The sequence below is a fragment of the Rhinoderma darwinii genome, chromosome 6 (genome assembly GCF_050947455.1).
Source record: "Rhinoderma darwinii isolate aRhiDar2 chromosome 6, aRhiDar2.hap1, whole genome shotgun sequence".
In the NCBI taxonomy this organism is placed as follows: domain Eukaryota; kingdom Metazoa; phylum Chordata; class Amphibia; order Anura; family Rhinodermatidae; genus Rhinoderma; species Rhinoderma darwinii.
The window spans coordinates 137129528-137149188 of record NC_134692.1 but is presented as its reverse complement, the minus strand read 5'-3'; the positions used below and the strand labels follow the sequence as shown (position 1 = coordinate 137149188).

General features: G+C 44.0%; 1 protein-coding gene across 3 annotated transcripts in view; it reads right to left on the bottom strand.

The window, feature by feature from the left end:
* Positions 1-2478: 2478 nt before the first annotated feature.
* The window catches only part of CHTF18 (chromosome transmission fidelity factor 18), a 43779-nt gene continuing 26596 nt past the window's right edge, over positions 2479-19661 (bottom strand). For 2 of the 3 annotated variants that reach the window (XM_075830588.1, XM_075830589.1), the window contains 5 exons: positions 13257-13387; positions 9496-9640; positions 4605-4733; positions 3914-3971; positions 2479-2823 (listed from right to left, as the gene is read on the bottom strand). In XM_075830588.1, the coding sequence (XP_075686703.1) occupies positions 2690-2823; positions 3914-3971; positions 4605-4733; positions 9496-9640; positions 13257-13387 (597 nt within the window). In that variant the 3' untranslated portion in view covers positions 2479-2689. Of the gene's footprint in view, positions 2824-3913; positions 3972-4604; positions 4734-9495; positions 9641-13256; positions 13388-19661 lie in introns of those variants that run through there. The other variant, XM_075830590.1, reaches the window with a different exon arrangement.

Genomic DNA, 19661 nt, shown 5'->3' with positions numbered 1-19661 from the left:
CCGCTGCAGCCTGTGATTGGCTGCAGCCTGTGCTTGGCCTGTGATTGGCTGCAGCTGTCACTTGGCCTGAATTGTCATCCCGGGAGGTCGGACTGGAGGAAGAAGCCGGGAGTTATCGGTAAGTCAGAACTTCTTTTTTTTTTTACACGTATATGTATATTGTGATCGAAAGTCACTGTCCATGGTGCTGAAACAGTTTAAGTCTTTCAGCACCGTGGGCAGTGACTGTCTCCTGACGTCGCGTACCCGAACATTTTTTGCCGGGTTCGGTTAAAACGAGTTCGGCCGAACCCGGTGAAGTTCGGTGCGCTCATCTCTAATTTGACACTCCGTTTGGATGTTTGTAACCAGAAAAGCACGTGGTGCTTTTCTGTTTACATTCATCCTTTTGACAGCTCTTGCGTGATTTTCGCGCATGCAACGCAGGACAGTCAGTGTGGCATGCGTTGTTTTCACGCACCCATTGAAGTCAATGGGTGCGTGTTGCGTGAAAAACGCAAGAATATAGAACATGTCGTGAGTTTTACGCAACGCACTCACGCAGCGCAAAATTCACGCATCGTCTAAACAGCCCCATAGACTATTATAGGTGCGTACGACACGCGTGAAAAGCACGCGCGTATAATACGCTCGTGTAAATGAGGCCTTATAGTAGTTATATTCTTGTATATAGGGCGCAGTATTATAGTAGTTATATTCTTGTATATGGGGCAGTATTGTAGTAGTTATATTCTTGTATATAGGGGGCAGTATTATAGTAGTTATATTCTTGTATATGGGGCAGTATTATAGTAGTTATATTCTTGTATATAGGAGGCAGTATTATAGTAGTTATATTCTTGTATGTAGGGGCAGTATTATAGTAGTTATATTCTTGTATGTAGGGGCAGTATTATAGTAGTTATATTCTTGTATATAGGGGCAGTATTATAGTAGTTATATTCTTGTATATAGGGGCAGTATTATAGTAGTTATATTCTTGTATGTAGGAGCAGTATTATAGTAGTTATATTCTTGTATATAGGGGGCAGTATTATAGTAGTTATATTCTTGTGTATAGGAGCAGTATTATAGCAGTTATATTCTTGTGTATAGGAGCAGTATTATAGTAGTTATATACAAGAATATAACTACTATAATACTGCCCCTATATACAAGAATATAACTACTATAATACTGCCTCTATGTACAAGAATATAACTACTATAATACTTCTCCTATACAAGAATATAACTACTATAATACTGCACCTATATACAAGAATATAACTACTATAATACTGCACCTATATACAAGAATATAACTACTATAATACTGCCCCTATATACAAGAATATAACTACTATAATATTGCCCATATATACAAGAATATAACTACTATAATACTGCTCCCTATATACAAGAATATAACTACTATAATACTGCCCCCTATATACAAGAATATAACTACTATAATACTGCCCCCTATATACAGGAATATAACTACTAATATTCTTGTATATAGGGGACAGTATTATAGTAGTTATATTCCTGTATATAGGGACAGTATTATAGTAGTTATATTCTTGTATATAGAGGCAGTATTATAGTAGTTATATTCTTGTATATAGGGGGCAGTATTATAGGAGTTATATTCTTGTATATAGGGGCAGTATTATAGTAGTTATATTCTTGTATATAGGGGCAGTATTATAGTAGTTATATTCTTGTATATAGGAGCAGTATTATAGTAGTTATATTCTTGTATATGGGGCAGTATTATAGTAGTTATATTCTTGTATATAGGAGCAGTATTATAGCAGTTATATTCTTGTATATAGGGGACAGTATTATAGTAGTTATATTCCTGTATATAGGGACAGTATTATAGTAGTTATATTCTTGTATATGGGGCAGTATTATAGTAGTTATATTCTTGTATATAGGAGCAGTATTATAGCAGTTATATTCTTGTATATAGGGGACAGTATTATAGTAGTTATATTCTTGTATATAGGGGGCAGTATTATAGTAGTTATTATATTGTATATGGGGCAGTATTATAGTAGTTATATTCTTGTATATAGGGGACAGTATTAAACTACTATAATACTGCTCCTATATACAAGAATATAACTACTATAATACTGCCCCTATATACAAGAATATAACTACTATAAAATATATATATACATACATTGTATATATATATATATATACATACACAACCCCGGTCTAGGTGAGTTATATGGATGTCCAGGCAGAACCTAGCTCTATGAACCAGAACAACGAAATCTACTTGTAAGAGCCGCTTGTGTTCTGGTGGATAAGAACTGTCCATGTATCAGACTATTTATGGCCACCGTGTAATAAATTTCCCTTGGTAAAACCAGCTGTTTATGTGAGCTGGTTCAGTACCACAGCAAAGGGGGGTCTCATCAGAACCCCGCCCCCTTCCTATAACCAGTCTCTCTTATACACAGTAAGAATGTAACATTCCTTGAAATCTACTTATAAATTTATTTCAATAGAAAACTTACTTATCTGTAGAGTCTCACAAAAATATGAACAGGTCACAAACAACTCAATATCCTTGAAACAATTCAGGATCCGGCGGGCATCAGATGGCACAAAACACCCCGGGGCCATCAACCCGGGCACTCGGGACAGTCTTTCCATTGACACATTGTACATTACTGCGATCATCATCATCATAACAGGTCCTTGATGTAAACGTTCCTCCTCACAGCGTTGGAAACTCCTTCATTAAATCGGAACCAAACATGGCTGTTCCCCACGGCCGTCCCCATCTTCTTCTCTATACAATCTTCTTGGTTGCCACTGGCTGGAAGACGGAGACATCAGATTAAATACAAACCAAATACCAAGCGGTTCTGTGGTCGGAACATTCACATTTATTAAAATCTCATGAAGGGTGAGCGCAACCAAAGATCCAGTGCCGCAAAACTTTTACTCCTTCCTTAACAAAACGGAACAATCTTACAACTTTTTGCTCTACACGCCGGACATAAGAGAACCGTGCGCGACCCCATGCAACTCTATTATACCGCATGAAGAACTTACGCCATTTTTATGTTCTTGTAAATTCCTACATCTTATGACATTGATACATTTATTGTGTTTATCATTATTATTCTGCCTGGCAGAGATGCAAAGAATGCAGAATTACCATTCAGGATTGTGGAAAAGCTGGATGGCAACTCCCTGCCCAAAAATGTAGAAGCAAGTAATGGCTGGATAGAATAGAGATGAAGACGCCTGAAAGATCATCAATAATTCAAAGCAGAGGGAGTGAAGAGTGGACGAGGCGGCCTGAGATTCAGCAGCATTGGGGGAGGGGAGGCTGCGCAGCGCTCTACGGAGGCTCATAATACGCTCCTAGATACCGGATCAATGTATATAAAATATGTACACACCGGAAGATCTAAGTGGTCAGTAGACATTGACTCGTCTCCTCCGTGATCGTTTCAGGCTTTATGGACCTCATCATAAAAATTTGATCGATCACTTTCCTAAGAATAATTGTGAGCGCTAAAGAAAATGGTGGTAACAATGGGTAGTTACTGGGGTAAAGTTAAAGACAAACCATCCCCGGGACAGGAACCTTTACATCCGAAGATACGACACGGGAAGTGTGCGCCATCTATCATTTTCAACAAAAAGGACAATAGCTATTGTCCCCTGTTATCAGCCAATTCAGGATGGGAAGACAAGGACTATATAGCCTTCTTCAATGGGATGAGTGACAACAAGTCTAGAAGAATCCCTGCCCCCTGCCGCCCCCCCCCCCCCATGATCATATCTCCAGTGCAGAGAACCCCCAGATACATTTGCCTCCCTAGGCGTGGGGGATATCACCTGACGTACCTCTCATCCCCACTGACAGGCCCTGCAATGTACAGAACCAGGTTTACCTGTAAATTTTGAAGTCACTTTCTTTACAATTTGGCGTCCAAAAAAATCTTTTTCAGGCTGTAATAAAAAAATAAAAAATGATAATATAATAATAATATAAACGTAGAATAAAAAAAAAAAATTACCATCGACTTCTTTTAGACCTGCTGTTGACTTTTAAAGGAGTTGTCCAGGTTGGGGCTGTTTTTTATACAGATGTATTATCTACAGGACAGGTCATCAGTATATGATCGGTGGGTCCCCACATGGTCCCCACCAATCTGGAGATCTACTGGTGTCTTATTGCAGACCACTTCTAACAAGGACCACGTTTAGTAAGAATTTGGGGTTGGGGTAGGCACCTACAATCTGGGCAAAAGCAGATAATAAAGGGGTTTTATAGAATTATAAAAAGAGGTCTGCTTTCTCCTATAAACAGCGCCACACCTGTCCATAGGCTGTGTGCGGTATTGCAGCTCAGCCCCATTCACTTCAATGGAGCTGAACTGCAATACCCGACCCAACCAATGGACATGTGTGGCGCTGTTTCTAGAAGAAAACAGCCATTTCTTTCTAATCCTGTAAACAATCATCAGGAAGCTGGTGCATATATTTATATATAGTAATCACACATATTCTATGTATATAACGATAGGACATGCCTCAGAGCGGTACAGAACGTCCCTGGGCAGTCGTCTATAGTAATATTACCTTCTCCTCAAACGTCGTAGTCTTTTTCATGATATTTTCCAGCCGCTGTTCGTGGTTTTGTGCCGCTGGTTTGGCTGCAGGTTTTACGACAGACTCTTTCTTAGGTTTCTCCTCTGTTTTGTTATCCGGCTGTAAGACAAATACAGAAAAGGGTCAGCGACGGCATCGAAATCAAGATCCTTCTATGGCACGAAGTCAAAAAGAACTCGTCACCTGTAAATGACCAAACTAACGTCACGGAGACTGCGCCAATAGCTCATTTATTTACGTGGGATGGGTGGGGTTAATTTTTAAAACACATTGCACTGCTTTGTACCACTTTTTCGTTATTTCAGGTAATTTTCCACGCGCAGATGTGAGATCTTGCGCCACGTCCGTGGTCCCACCTGTCTGCATGACACACACACACACACACACACACACACACACACACACACACACACACACAGCGCGTCCTAACAGGCATATGTCCAGGGCAGACCTGGGGGCTTTTATCAGGCCCCCGGCTGCCATGACACCCCATCGGAGACCCGCGATTGCATTCGCGGGCCGCCGATGGGTGACAGAGGGAGCGCACTCCCTCTGTAAACAAAGTTAAATGCCGCGGTCGCTATTGACGGCGGCATTTAACGGGTTAAACGGCCGCGATCTAAGTAAACTTCGATCGCGGGCGTTGGAGCAGGAGTTCAGCTGTCATCAGACAGCAGAGCCCCGGCTCCTGCCTGCACGGGAGACCCGTGCAGGACTTAGACTAGGCTGACGTGAAAAAAGGCGTCAGCCTAGCCTAAGGCCCATTAGTGACCGACGTAAAAAGGCGTATTAGTGGTCACTAAGGGGTTAAAGACATGGTGACGGTTGGACCCCCACAATCACGCTTTGGCATATTCCGGCGTCGTGTCGTCACTTGCTACGGCTGGAAGACCCCTTTAATGATGCGTTTTGATGGGATCTGCAATAAGTGAAGCATGTTTTTATTTGGAATATAACTTTAGCTCAACACGTGAAGGGAACACGATCTAGAGGACACCGTCAGCCTCACGCCATCACTCAACCTCCCCAGCTATTTCATCAGCCGCTGTAGATCAGGAGTTTTGTAAGACACTGATGATCTTAATGAGAACGGCTATGACTGACACACACACACACGCACACAGACAGGCACACGCACACAGACAGGCACACGCACAGACACAGGCACACACTCTGACACAGGCACACACTCTGACACAGGCACACACTCTGACACAGGCACACACTCTGACACAGGCACACACTCTGACACAGGCACACACTCTGACACAGGCACACACTCTGACACAGGCACACACTCTGACACAGGCACACACTCTGACACAGGCACACACTCTGACACAGGCACACACTCTGACACACGCACACACTCTGACACACGCACACACTCTGACACACGCACACACTCTGACACACGCACACACTCTGACACACGCACACACTCTGACACACGCACACACTCTGACACACGCACACACTCTGACACACGCACACACTCTGACACACGCACACACTCTGACACACGCACACACTCTGACACACGCACACACTCTGACACACGCACACACTCTGACACACGCACACACTCTGACACACGCACACACTCTGACACACGCACACACTCTGACACACGCACACACTCTGACACACGCACACACTCTGACACACGCACACACTCTGACACACGCACACACTCTGACACACGCACACACTCTGACACACGCACACACTCTGACACACGCACACACTCTGACACACGCACACACTCTGACACACGCACACACTCTGACACACGCACACACTCTGACACACGCACACACTCTGACACACGCACACACTCTGACACACGCACACACTCTGACACACGCACACACTCTGACACACGCACACACTCTGACACACGAACACAGGTATCTGGGATACAATGTAAACAGACATTCTTATGGGCCTGACATGTTTCTCCACTCTGCATCTTCAGGGATCATTGTCAGGTCACAGGGGTAATCATGAGAACAATGACTGCTACGAGGTACCAAGAACGGAATCTTCCGGCATCCAATGCCCTCAGCAGAACAAGTAATGAGGATACAAAGTTATTGACGTCAACACAAGTTCTGAAATGATACGTCGCTGTCCCGACAATAACCACTAGGGGCAGTGAAAGTTAAATCGTTCCTAGCAGTAAAGCCGGCCATACAGAAGACGAGTGACATTGACCGCACTGATTTAGACGGGATCTGCTGACAATCTAACTGCACTGGGGCGGTCTCCTGTTTGGGGAATTGAGGATCATGCTCATTGTATATTAAAGGGTATCTAAACTTAAACTTCTGACATGTCAGTGACACGTCAGAAGTGTTGATTGGTGGGAGTCCGAGCACCGAGACCCCCACCGATCGCTAAAACAAAGCGGTAGAAGTGCGCGGGTGAGCGCTGGGCCGCTTCGTTTCTGATCACAGCTCATAGACTTTCTCTTGAAAAACTTTTTCTGAGAAAAGCCAATCAGAAACTATGCGGCTCAGCGCCGGGTTCTTCTGCTGCTTCGTTTTAGCGATTGGTGGGGGTCTCAGTGCTCGGACCCCCACCAATCAAAACTTCTTACATGTCATTAGGACATGTCAGAAGTTTGTTGAAAGTTTAGTTACCCTTTAACATACCTGATTTTTTCTCTAGAGATAAACAGTGCCAGGCAGCCACTTCTCTCACCCTTCATGCAAGTTTATAAGGAAGGCGAAACCATGCCCTGCAGAACTTTCTATTGTTTGGTCAGGTGAAGGCTGAATTTGCCACACTATAACCGCCCAGGTAAACTTTACTACAGGACGTGTGTGGCCATTGCAGCCCACAGGGGGCAGCATAACGGATCACTGGTGAGCTCTGTGGCATCTTGAGGAGGTTTGAAGCAGACCTGGAGCAACATCTGCAGGAAGTATTTATGTTCTTGTGTGTAAATGTTTCCACCCTCACTCCAAACACTAAAAGGTTAATTGTCCCGGGTGTATTAGCATTTACGTATTCCTGGGAATTAGATTGTGAGCCCCAGTGACAACAGGGACTGACACGTCATGTACAGAGAGCGGAGAGATAGGAGATATAAATAGAAGCACGCAAATAAGTGCACCGACACAAAGGCTCAATGATAACGCTGCATGACGGGTTGTCCCACACGTTACAGTGACATACCAGAGACCCTGACACCAGAGAATACCAAGATAATAGCTGTTTATTGCCAATTACTGATTATATACATATATCGCACCTATTTACACATTGCTCATATTGAGTTATAGCCTGTATTATATTTCCGTCACAAGTCTGCTAGTTGTCACTGGAAAGTGTCGACAAGCTTGTTGACAGAATGTGAACAGCATAGCTAATCTCCCATAATGAAGGGGGTAGTAAGTATTTTCTACATCAGATTACTGTACAGTGACTGGTGTAAAGACGACAATATCCAGAATGAAAATCTGTGAAGAACATGAACAAGCAGGGAATGCTGGGAGATTTCAGTACTAAAGCCTGCAGAATTGTGAATACAGCTCTGGAGTATGATACAGTATATAACTCAGGATAAGTAATGTAATGTATGTACACAGTGACTCCACCAGCAGAATAGTGAGTGCAGCTCTGGAGTATAATACATGATGTCACTCAGGATCAGTACAGGATAAGTAATGTATGTACACAGTGACTCCACCAGCAGAATAGTGAGTGCAGCTCTGGAGTATAATACAGGATATAACTCAGGACCAGTACAGGATAAGTAATGTAATGTATGTACACAGTGACTCCACCAGCAGAATAGTGAGTGCAGCTCTGGAGAATAATACAGGATGTAACTCAGGATCAATACAGGATAAGTAATGTAATGTATGTACACAGTGACTCCACCAGCAGAATAGTGAGTGCAGCTCTGGAGTATAATACAGGATATAACTCAGGATCAGCACAGGATAAGTAATGTATGTACACAGTGACTCCACCAGCAGAATAGTGAGTGCAGCTCTGGAGTATAATACAGGATGTAACTCAGGATCAGTACAGGATAAGTAATGTAATGTATGTACACAGTGATTCCACCAGCAGAATAGTGAGTGCAGCTCTAGAGTATAATACAGGATGTAACTCAGGATCAGTACAGGATAAGTAATGTAATGTATGTACACAGTGACCCCACCAGCAGAATAGTGAGTGCAGCTCTGGAGTATAATACAGGATGTAACTCAGGATCAGTACAGGATAAGTAATGTAATGGATGTACACAGTGACTCCACCAGCAGAATAGTGAGTGCAGCTACGGAGTATAATACAGGCTGTAACTCAGGATCAGTACAGGATAAATAATGTAATGTATGTACACAGTGACTCCACCAGCAGAATAGTGAGTGCAGCTCTGGAGTATAATACTGGATGTAACTCAGGATCAGTACAGGATAAGTAATGTAATGTATGTACACAGTGACTCCACCAGCAGAATAGTGAGTGCAGCTCTGGAGTATAATACAGGATGTAACTCAGGATCAGTACAGGATAAGTAATGTAATGGATGTACACAGTGACTCCACCAGCAGAATAGTGAGTGCAGCTCTGGAGTATAATACAGGCTGTAACTCAGGATCAGTACAGGATAAGTAATGTAATGTATGTACACAGTGACTCCACCAGCAGAATAGTGAGTGCAGCTCTGGAGTATAATACAGGATGTAACTCAGGATCAGTACAGGATAAGTAATGTAATGTATGTACACAGTGACTCCACTAGCAGAATAGTGAGTGCAGCTCTGGAGTATAATATAGGATGTAACTCAGGATCATTATAAGTAGCTTGCTTTTCGTATTCAGTGTGTAGCTCTGAACTCACCTTTCCTGCATTCCTGGCTTGCTGAAAAGCCTCTGACCGTCTCATTTTCTCCAGTTCAATCTCACGAGCAATAAGCTGCTTGGCCTGGTATGTGAGCGGCTTGCGGACTGGAAGCTCTGGAAACCTGCAGACATCCTCCACGTTTCTGCAAAACAGAATAAGTCAAAATCAAAAGGGAAAAAGGATCGCCTTTCTTCCAGAAACACTGCCACTCTTACCCATAGGCCGTGTCTGGTATAGCATCTCATTTACTGCAATATGGCTCAGCTGCAATACCATATACAACCCATGGGCAAGAGTGGCGCTGTTTCAGAAAGAAAGCCAGTTCCTTTTGTCTTTCTCGTTTCAGATAAGATAAAGGAACAACCTGGCGGGAATTTAAAGAGCAGGTTATACATCTAAAAGACTAGGACTACTGCACAGGCCCCCGTTGGGCAGCAACTGAACGAAGTTGTCTTACATTTTACCTGCACTGAAGTTATATCATTCGCGAGTCCAGGGTGTTTAGTGAACAGAGGATTTTCTAGACTGGATACAATTGTAACAAACCCTCATCTGTGAAGTATTAAGTCTTTACAGTGGTGGATGGATCTCATAATTCGTAGGAGAGATGGTGGCGAGTATAATGTATACAGATGTAGCAGAGCCGACTATCATTTGGTACAATGCATAGATTATAGCTTTCCAAAGGAGTGCAGGTAGAAATCACTTATAATAGTGCAAAAACCGTTACATGACAAATTCAGCTCTGCTATGTGTTTGTTTGTTTTTTAAGTAAAGTTTACGCAACACTGAAGGTTTAGATTCATCTGGAGCCCAATGCTATGTAATGGGTTAAACAGTAGAGGATACTATATTTTAGAGAAGACGACCATCTGCTGCAAACAAATGTGCCGCTAATGTAATACCCAACACAAGCTGATAACAAGTGAAATAGAAAGAAGCGCTGTATAATCTGGTCTCCAGGAGGAGTCACCAGGGGAGATTATGTAACCGGTAGAGGATTAGTGACGGCTCCTCGCCTCTCTGTGCATCCTCTGCCAGGCAGCAAGGTAATAGACCGGATGCAAAAAAATAACTGTAAAACTAAAAGCCAATCCATTAGTAAAAACGGACAATTGCCTCCCAATCCCCTCCACAATCCATAACCCCATTGTTAAAAAGCATCCACCCCCCAAAGCCAAAATCTCCATTGAAGACTCTAAGAAAGCCAGAGGCAACCAATTTTGCCACATTTGGAGATTGTTAAAATTCTGCTGGTGGAGTCACTGTGTACATACATTACATGACTTATCCTGTACTGATCCTGAGTTACATCCTGTATTATACTCCAGAGCTGCACTCACTATTCTGCTGGTGGAGTCACTGTGTACATACATTACATGACTTATCCTGTACTGATCCTGAGTTACATCCTGTATTATACTCCAGAGCTGCACTCACTATTCTGCTGGTGGAGTCACTGTGTACATACATTACTTATCCTGTATTATACTCCAGAGCTGCACTCACTATTCTGCTGGTGGAGTCACTGTGTACATACATTACATTACTTATCCTGTACTGATCCTGAGTTATATCCTGTATTATACTCCAGAGCTGCACTCACTATTCTGCTGGTGGAGTCACTGTGTACATACATTACATGACTTATCCTGTACTGATCCTGAGTTACATCCTGTATTATACTCCAGAGCTGCACTCACTATTCTGCTGGTGGAGTCACTGTGTACATACATTACATTACTTATCCTGTACTGATCCTGAGTTACATCCAGTATTATACTCCAGAGCTGCACTCACTATTCTGCTGGTGGAGTCACTATGTATCACTATTCTGCTGGTGGAGTCACTGTGTACATACATTACATTACTTATCCTGTACTGATCCGGAGTTACATCCTGTATTATACTCCAGAGCTGCACTCACTATTCTGCTGGTGGAGTCACTGTGTACATACATTACATTACTTATCCTGTACTGATCCTGAGTTACATCCTGTATTATACTCCAGAGCTGCACTCACTATTCTGCTGGTGGAGTCACTGTGTACATACATTACTTATCCTGTACTGATCCTGAGTTACATCCTGTATTATACTCCAGAGCTGCACTCACTATTCTGCTGGTGGAGTCACTGTGTACATACATTACATTACTTATCCTGTACTGATCCTGAGTTACATCCTGTATTATACTCCAGAGCTGCACTCACTATTCTGCTGGTGGTGTCACTGTGTACATATATTACATTACTTATCCTGTACTGATCCTGAGTTACATCCTGTATTATACTCCAGAGCTGCACTCACTATTCTGCTGGTGGAGTCACTGTGTACGTACATTACATTACTTATCCTGTACTGATCCTGAGTTATATCCTGTATTATACTCCAGAGCTGCACTCACTATTCTGCTGGTGGAGTCACTGTGTACATACATTACATTACTTATCCTGTACTGATCCTGAGTTACATCCTGTATTATACTCCAGAGCTGCACTCACTATTCTGCTGGTGGAGTCACTGTGTACATACATTACAATACCGGATGCAACTCCGCATCAGTACAGGATAAGTAATGTATGTACACAATGACCACCACCGAAATAACGAGTGCAGCTCTGAAGTATAATATATGACATATGCTTCGAGTTACCCCAAAGTTTTTGGTCAATGTGCGTTTTATTAATAGGATTTTGGTTGCAGCTTATTCTACATCTTGATTTACACATCGGCACCAGTGGTTCAGTGTACAGCCTGGAGAATAGACAGTAATTATAATAATGACATAATTGATGACTCAGTAATTACAGCGAGAAAACAAACATACATGACAGGAAGTGTGGGATTTCGTTTGCATTAGTAAAAATGTCTTTAAAAAGGCACAGGGGTCTTTTTTGTGCAAAAATCCCCCCCCCCCTTTGATGGTCACAATAACGGCTTTCATTTTTTCCCAGTGTGGTTGTAGTATGTGAACAGGGCTTAAAACGAGACCCCAGTAAAGACCGATAGTAATTATCTATTCTTTTTGTTTTATGGACTATTCCTCAGCCGCGGCCGGAATATATTCAGAGGACTGATTGGTAACAGCGGAGGGCGACACCAGCATTTTCATAACACATACACAGTATAATACTGATAATCCGGCATATTCAGGAACCATCAAGGTGCCAGATTGTCAGTATTGTACTCTACATTATCAGAGCGTTCCAAGTTCTTGCTGGATTGGGCGATTAACATATACCCAGGACTCCGCCTCCGAGGGAGAACCCTAAACCCACCCCTGAGGACCTTAATGTCCCGGACGATCAGATAAATCCCTTCTTAGTCCCAAACTAATAAAGGATCGCTGTATACACCAGTGGTCTCCAACCTGTGGCTGTCCAGCTGGTGCCGAACTACATCTCCGAGGATGCCCTGACCACCAGCGGCTATCAGGACACGCTGGGAGTTGTAGTTCCGCACCAGCTGGAGATACACTGACACAACTATACATAATTATATGGACTAAAAGGACATCAATTTAACGTGACTTTTTGCCTCGATCAATAGAGCGCAGCACATTTCAGCTCAGAGTCAGGTTTTGGACAGAGCGGAGTAACAGACTGGAAGGGAAAATCATTACTTGTCTTATTTGATTGCTCAACAAATAATACATTATTGATCGTGTCGGTGCCGGAGGATGTCAGGATCCACGAAAAGCACACAGGAAGGATTCCAGCAGGCGGCTACATGGGAGGAGGACAGGAAATACTCACGGGTCCAGCTTGTAGACGTACTGGCCGTCCATGGTGCGCTCCTGGTGGTAGGTCAGGTTATAGGCAAGCATGGTGTTGATCAGGTCAGCCAGCTGCTGCTTCTCCTTCATGCTGTACAACTGAGTATTCACCTGCAGGAAGAGCAGCCGACATCAATATAGGCCAAATACATCCAGCCACTAACTGCGCCTAACCAGTGCACCGCAGGAGGGGGAGCATATGTGCTGAATATTAAAACCACAAATAAAAGGGGTAGTACAAGATTTAAAAAAATAAAAAATAAAAATAAAAAAGCGACACCCTTGTCTACAGGCTGTATTTGGTACTGCAGCTCGGAATAATTCATGTAAATGCGGATGTCTCATTAAGCCTATTAAGGGATATAATTTTTCCACCCACTCAGTGCTCTCTATGGCCGGTCCGGTGTGGGTCATTCCTTTAAATGACAGCATGCAATACTACATTTCTCCTGTAGTGGCCGCTGCAATATAAATTAAGCTGTTTGCCAAAGGTCTCTGAAGAAACTACCTCTTTAAATGGTCAAGATTAGTATGATGGTACCACCCTGCATCCCCCGTAAAGATCTGATTTTTTTTTTTGGGGGGGGGGGGGCAACTTTAAGAAAGTTTTTGAAATTAGTTTTCATTAAAGAAGTTTTATAAAATCTAAAAAGACCTGAGACGCCGGTTTATGGAACATGCCAGACTATTGGATGGACCAGAAGGATCGAACCATAATTTAATTTTTTACACTCATCTTCTATCTATTCAATCTCTATCCACTAAAGGCCTTATGTCCGGGTCACGAGATCATCACGTCAGCGCCGACATCCGTAAGTGGACATTTCCCTGCGTTATAGTCACCACCCCCAGGGCACTCACTGCAATTCCATTGCCGGACTATTAAATGAGTTTTCTTATAATTCAGGATGGGAATATTTTTCCCCGAACCCCAACATCAAATTTTGGGGATTTTCAGGTCGTCACGTGGAGTTTTACTGAATAATGAAAGATTTTGTAGCATTCTAGTTTATTTAGGACTTGTCTGACACACCAAATAAGACCGGGTTTGTTTGTGGTCTGTAACCATGAAGACACATAGGTCTGCATAGGAGCTGTATACAAAAAACGGTAAGAGATTTTCAAGTTGCACACACACATATATATATATATATATATATATAGGACACAGGACAGAATGGAGATCGCAGCGCAACTGAAGGGACGGGGGGGCAACTGACAGGTCTAAACATATAGCTGCAGAAATGGGGGGAGGGGGTAAAGATTTCCTGTTTACAAACACTTGTTTGCCATCAATTATTCATCCAGGAAAGTCCGCAGACACAGGAGCGGCTCTCAAACATCGATCACAGATGAGCCGCGAACAATTTTTTTTCTTAAAGTAAACATATTGATCCGGGCCGGGTATGTGCGCAGGTCGGTGGAGGGCAGAGATTAGCGACGTCAGACCCGCAGCACATCCAACGCCGGAGCACGTCCTATTAATACTGGTCTGTCCACATATCCGGTCCGGTGGTCTGTACGGAGAGGATCTCACGCGTTTCTTAAAGCGGAAGTGTACCGTGCCGGTGTATTGGAAGCCCCTGTGAACTTGAATGAACTTGATGGACATGTGATTTTTTTTTTTCAACCGCACTACGTAACATCTCTGTCGTGTGTATTGTATTCCAGAGCTGCACGGGTCACATTAGGGCCCAATTACATCGGCCAATTTTGACCGATGCAACGAGTGCTGATCAACGAGACAGCTCGTTGATCGGCGCTCGTTTGCTCCTGTCACACGGAGCTATGGATGGGGACGAGCGGTCGTTACTCCGATCCCTCGTCCCAATACATTATCATCATGTCGGCAGCGCGTCCCCCTGTTCACACACGCGCAGCCGACAACCAGAATATTTTACTTTTTTTAAAACGATACGATCATCAGATGATTGGGCGTTTGCTCGTTCATCTGCTGATCGCTGCCCTGTTTACACAGCGCAATTATCAGCAACGAGCGTTATATGATAATCGCCCAGTGTAAAACCCCCTTTACTTACCTGCATCCGATCACATCCCCTATATGAGGCGAGGGCAGAGCTATATCCTCTCTATAGGGTCTGTACTACAGGAGTGTGATGGCGGCTACCTAGGAAACCATTTGTATTGGAGTTAATTAGTATCATGCGTCTGTGGAGAGGGTAACGTGCTGACATATGGCACCCCAGTATTTCACAAAGTTATAGCGCCATTTTTACCCGGGCATTTCCTGCGTATTGCTGCAGTTTGGCGCATATTTTCCGCTCCAAAATACAGAACGTGTGCATGTCGCCTTAGGGTGTGTTCACACCTGGTGTTTTCACCATAGATTTTTGACCGACATCGTATAATCCAGAAAGTAAAATAGAAAGCTGCTCGACCTTTCATTATATAGTAAAATTCCAATAATTCAGCTCCTCACGGTCCTAAAATCAGGATAAATCGGCACTGGAAATATCGCAACCCTAACAGGATAGTGGGCCGCGGGTGGTCTTGTCCAGCTATGACAGAACTAGGACGCTCGGAGGGGACTGAACAGGTTATTGAATTTAACTTTTGCACCTATTTATTTTGCGGACTCGCCAGTCTGTCCAATAGTGCGGCACATCCGATAATCCGGCACCTCGGTTCTTGGTTAGCATGCAGAAAATTTTCTAATTGGTTCTCACTGCTCGGTATTTTCGTCTCTTGAAACTGTGCGTTATACTGCAAATCTCTGCTGGAAACCATTACCGGATTATCAGACACTCTGGATCATAGGATGCCGGATTATAATGTATTGAAGCTAGAAAGACTCAGCGAGCCACACATGATGCCACGTCCTAATGAGATTCAAATACAGAAGCCAAACAAAGTCATTGAAATCTAGAAGAAAGAACAAGGGGAGGAAACCTCCAGCTCACCAGTCCTGCCCTCAGACTTCGCCCGGATCTCCGTGGCGGCCCACGGTAAATTATAGGAAAAAACAAGAAGTCGATCCAGCGCTGTTTGACGCTTTAAGAGGGAATCAGTGTTCCCATTTTTATTATAGTAGAAAAGATAAAAAAATGAATGAATAGACGCAGTAGCGAGGCAGTTTCAAATGAAGTTTGCTGAAGCCTACGCGTTTCAAACACCATCAGTGTTCTTAATTATGGCTAGTATGCCTTTGAATCTACCAGTATAGAAAGGATTCCAAAAACCATTGCCAAGACTCTGGGACGCCAGCGAAACACAGTGACGGACATTATCCACGAACGGAGAAAACGTGGATCAGTGTGAACCATCCCAGGAGCGGCCGACCAACACTCTACCAAGAGAACATCGAAGGCAAATCCAGGTCGTCACAAAACAACCCAGATGAACGTACAAGAATTGCCGGCCTCACTTTTCTCCGTAAAGGGGGTTTTCCAGGTTCTGACAACCGATGACCTATCCACCGGATAGGTCATCAGTACATGATCTGTGGGGGTCCGAGACACCCAGGCCCCGCACAGATCAGCTGCTCCGGTGGCTCCGTGCACTGGACGACGCAGTTCGCTCCGGCGACGGAATAGCGGCCAAGCTGCAGTACTGTATTCAAGTGAATAGGAGCGGACCTGCAGCACGGCCGCTATGCAATGGTCGGAGCCAACTGCTTCTGGGCTCCGTCCATAACATTATGTGCCACAACATCCGGTGCCCGCAGGCCACCGGGGCGCCTTATCGGTGCGAGGTCCGGGTGTCGGAACCGCACCGATGGAATACTGATGACCTATCCGGTGGATAAGTCATCAGTTGTCAGAAGCTGGACAACCCCTTTAAGTTCTATGTACATGAGTCCAGAATAAGAAAGACACCAGGCAAAAATGGCAGCGATGAGAGAGGCGCAAAACCGTATGAACGCAAAGGCTCATCTCACATTTGCCAAAAAACATCTAGTAGATCCCCAAGATTCGTGATAATATTCTGTGGACTAATGAGTCAAAGGTGAAAGTTTTCGGAAGACACGGGTTTGGTTACATCTGTCGTAAAGCGAACGCCGCACTCCACCATAACAACTTGTGATGGTCTGACATGATGGTGGTAGTGTGATGGTCTGACATGATGGTGGTGGTGGTAGTGTGATGATTTGACATGATGATGATGGTGGTAGTGTGATGATTTGACATGATGATGATGGTGGTGTCATGGTCTGACATGATAGTGGTGGTGGTGTGATGGTCTGACATGATGGTGCTGGTAGTGTGATGGTCTGACATGATGGTGGTGGTGGTAGTGTGATGGTCTGACATGATGGTGGTGGTGGTGTCATGGTCTGACATGATGGTGGTGGTGTGATAGTCTGACATGATGGTGGTGGTGGTAGTGTGATGGTCTGACATGATGGTGGTGGTAGTGTGATGGTCTGACATGATGGTGGTGGTAGTGTGATGGTCTGACATGATGGTGGTGGTAGTGTCATGGTCTGACATGATGGTGGTAGTGTGATGATCTGACATGATGGTGGTGGTAGTGTGATGGTCTGACATGATGGTGGTGGTGGTGTCATGGTCTGACATGATGGTGGTGGTGTGATAGTCTGACATGATGGTGGTGGTAGTGTGATGGTCTGACATGATGGTGGTGGTAGTGTGATGGTCTGACATGATGGTGGTGGTAGTGTGATGGTCTGACATGATGGTGGTGGTAATGTCTGGGGCTGCTTTGCTTTTGCAGGACCTCGATGACATAATTAACGGAACCATGAAATGAAAAACAATGAACGTCCGCCCGTCAGTTCATGACCTAAAGCTCCAGCACAGTTGGGTTACACAGCAGGACAATGATCTGACAAGCGAGTCCACCTCTGAACAGCTCAAAAGAAATAACCTAAAGTTTTGAAGTGGTCGAGTTAAATTAATGCTTGAAAAACCCTCCAATGTAGCCGAATTGTAAACATTCTGCAAAGAAGAGCGGCCAAAAATCCTCCATAGCGAAGTAAAAGACTCATCACAAGTTCTCACAGACGCTTCATTGCAGTTACTGCCGAGGACGGCACAAGCGGCTATCAGGTGTAAGGGGACAATTACTTTTTCACACGGATGATACAGGTCTGGAATAAATCTATATCTTAAATAAATGAAATGATCATTTACAAGCTGCAATCTTGTGTTTACTTGTGTTGTCATTATTATACACACACACACACACACATACATATACATACACACACACATATACATACATACATACACACACACACACACACACACACATACATACATACATACATACACACACAGACATTTATATATAGTGACGTTTGTCAGGTAAAGACCACAACGAGGACGGGTGGATCTAATCCTCTGGAGGAAGAATAAAGGGTCGGCTACTTTAAGCCTGAAAATATGAGTTTTCAGTCTAATTGCCTTGGCCCTTGGCTCACCCGGAGACACAGATTAAATTGCTTTTTGTTCACTTCAATCACAATTAAATTAAAAGGATACGAGCCTGGGGCTTACGGGTCTATAAAAAGAACGAAAAAGAAAATAACCTCAGACCCAGGGGGAGACGATGACCTTGTACGGCACCGCCAGACATCACCGAGAACCCAGCGGGACATGAAGAAAAAGAAGCGCAAGACATGAAAGGGACAAAACCAAGAACTTATGACCTATTAGGGCACCCAGACATCAGGGGGGGGGGTTACACTCAGGATCCCCGGCTGAAGCGCAGACCACACAAGATCCGTTGCGCGTGAACGTACCTTTAGGACTTCTATAAGTCACATTATCAGCTGGATTGTAGTCTGTAACCATAGGAGCTGCGTACACAATACGGCAGGAGATTTTCTATCGAGACCATTTGGAAAGTTGCATCGTTTTTAATTTTAGATACACTGGAGCAAAATTCTAGATTCCCTTTTATAGCAAAGATAATCTGTCTACAATTACAGCACGTGAACATGTGAGGACATAAGACACGGGAGCAAAACCACCATCATCATAATATTCACCAGCACAGGCGCTGCCTTCAGTCGCCAGATTTCATCTTATGTTACATTGTTGCGCTCTGGAACAATTGACAGGTGCTGCGGTTTTGTGTCTGTTCGCACCAGAGCTTCACCCGCAATCATCTCACATATCGCGAAATCACGTCATAGACTAAACACGCCGGGAGTTGTAGGAGGATTCTACATTCTTGTACCCCTCAGTAAACGGACGTCGGCCTTAGGGGGGATTCACACGAACGTGATTTGCGTCCGTGCAGCCCGCATGGTTTTCACGCGGGTCGCACGGACCTATGCAAGTCTATGGGGCAGTGCAGACTGTCCGTGAGTTTTGCGCAGCGTGAGTCCGCTGCGTAAAAAACTCGCGACATGTTCTCTATTTCTGCGTTTTCCGCGCATCACGCACCCATTGAAGTC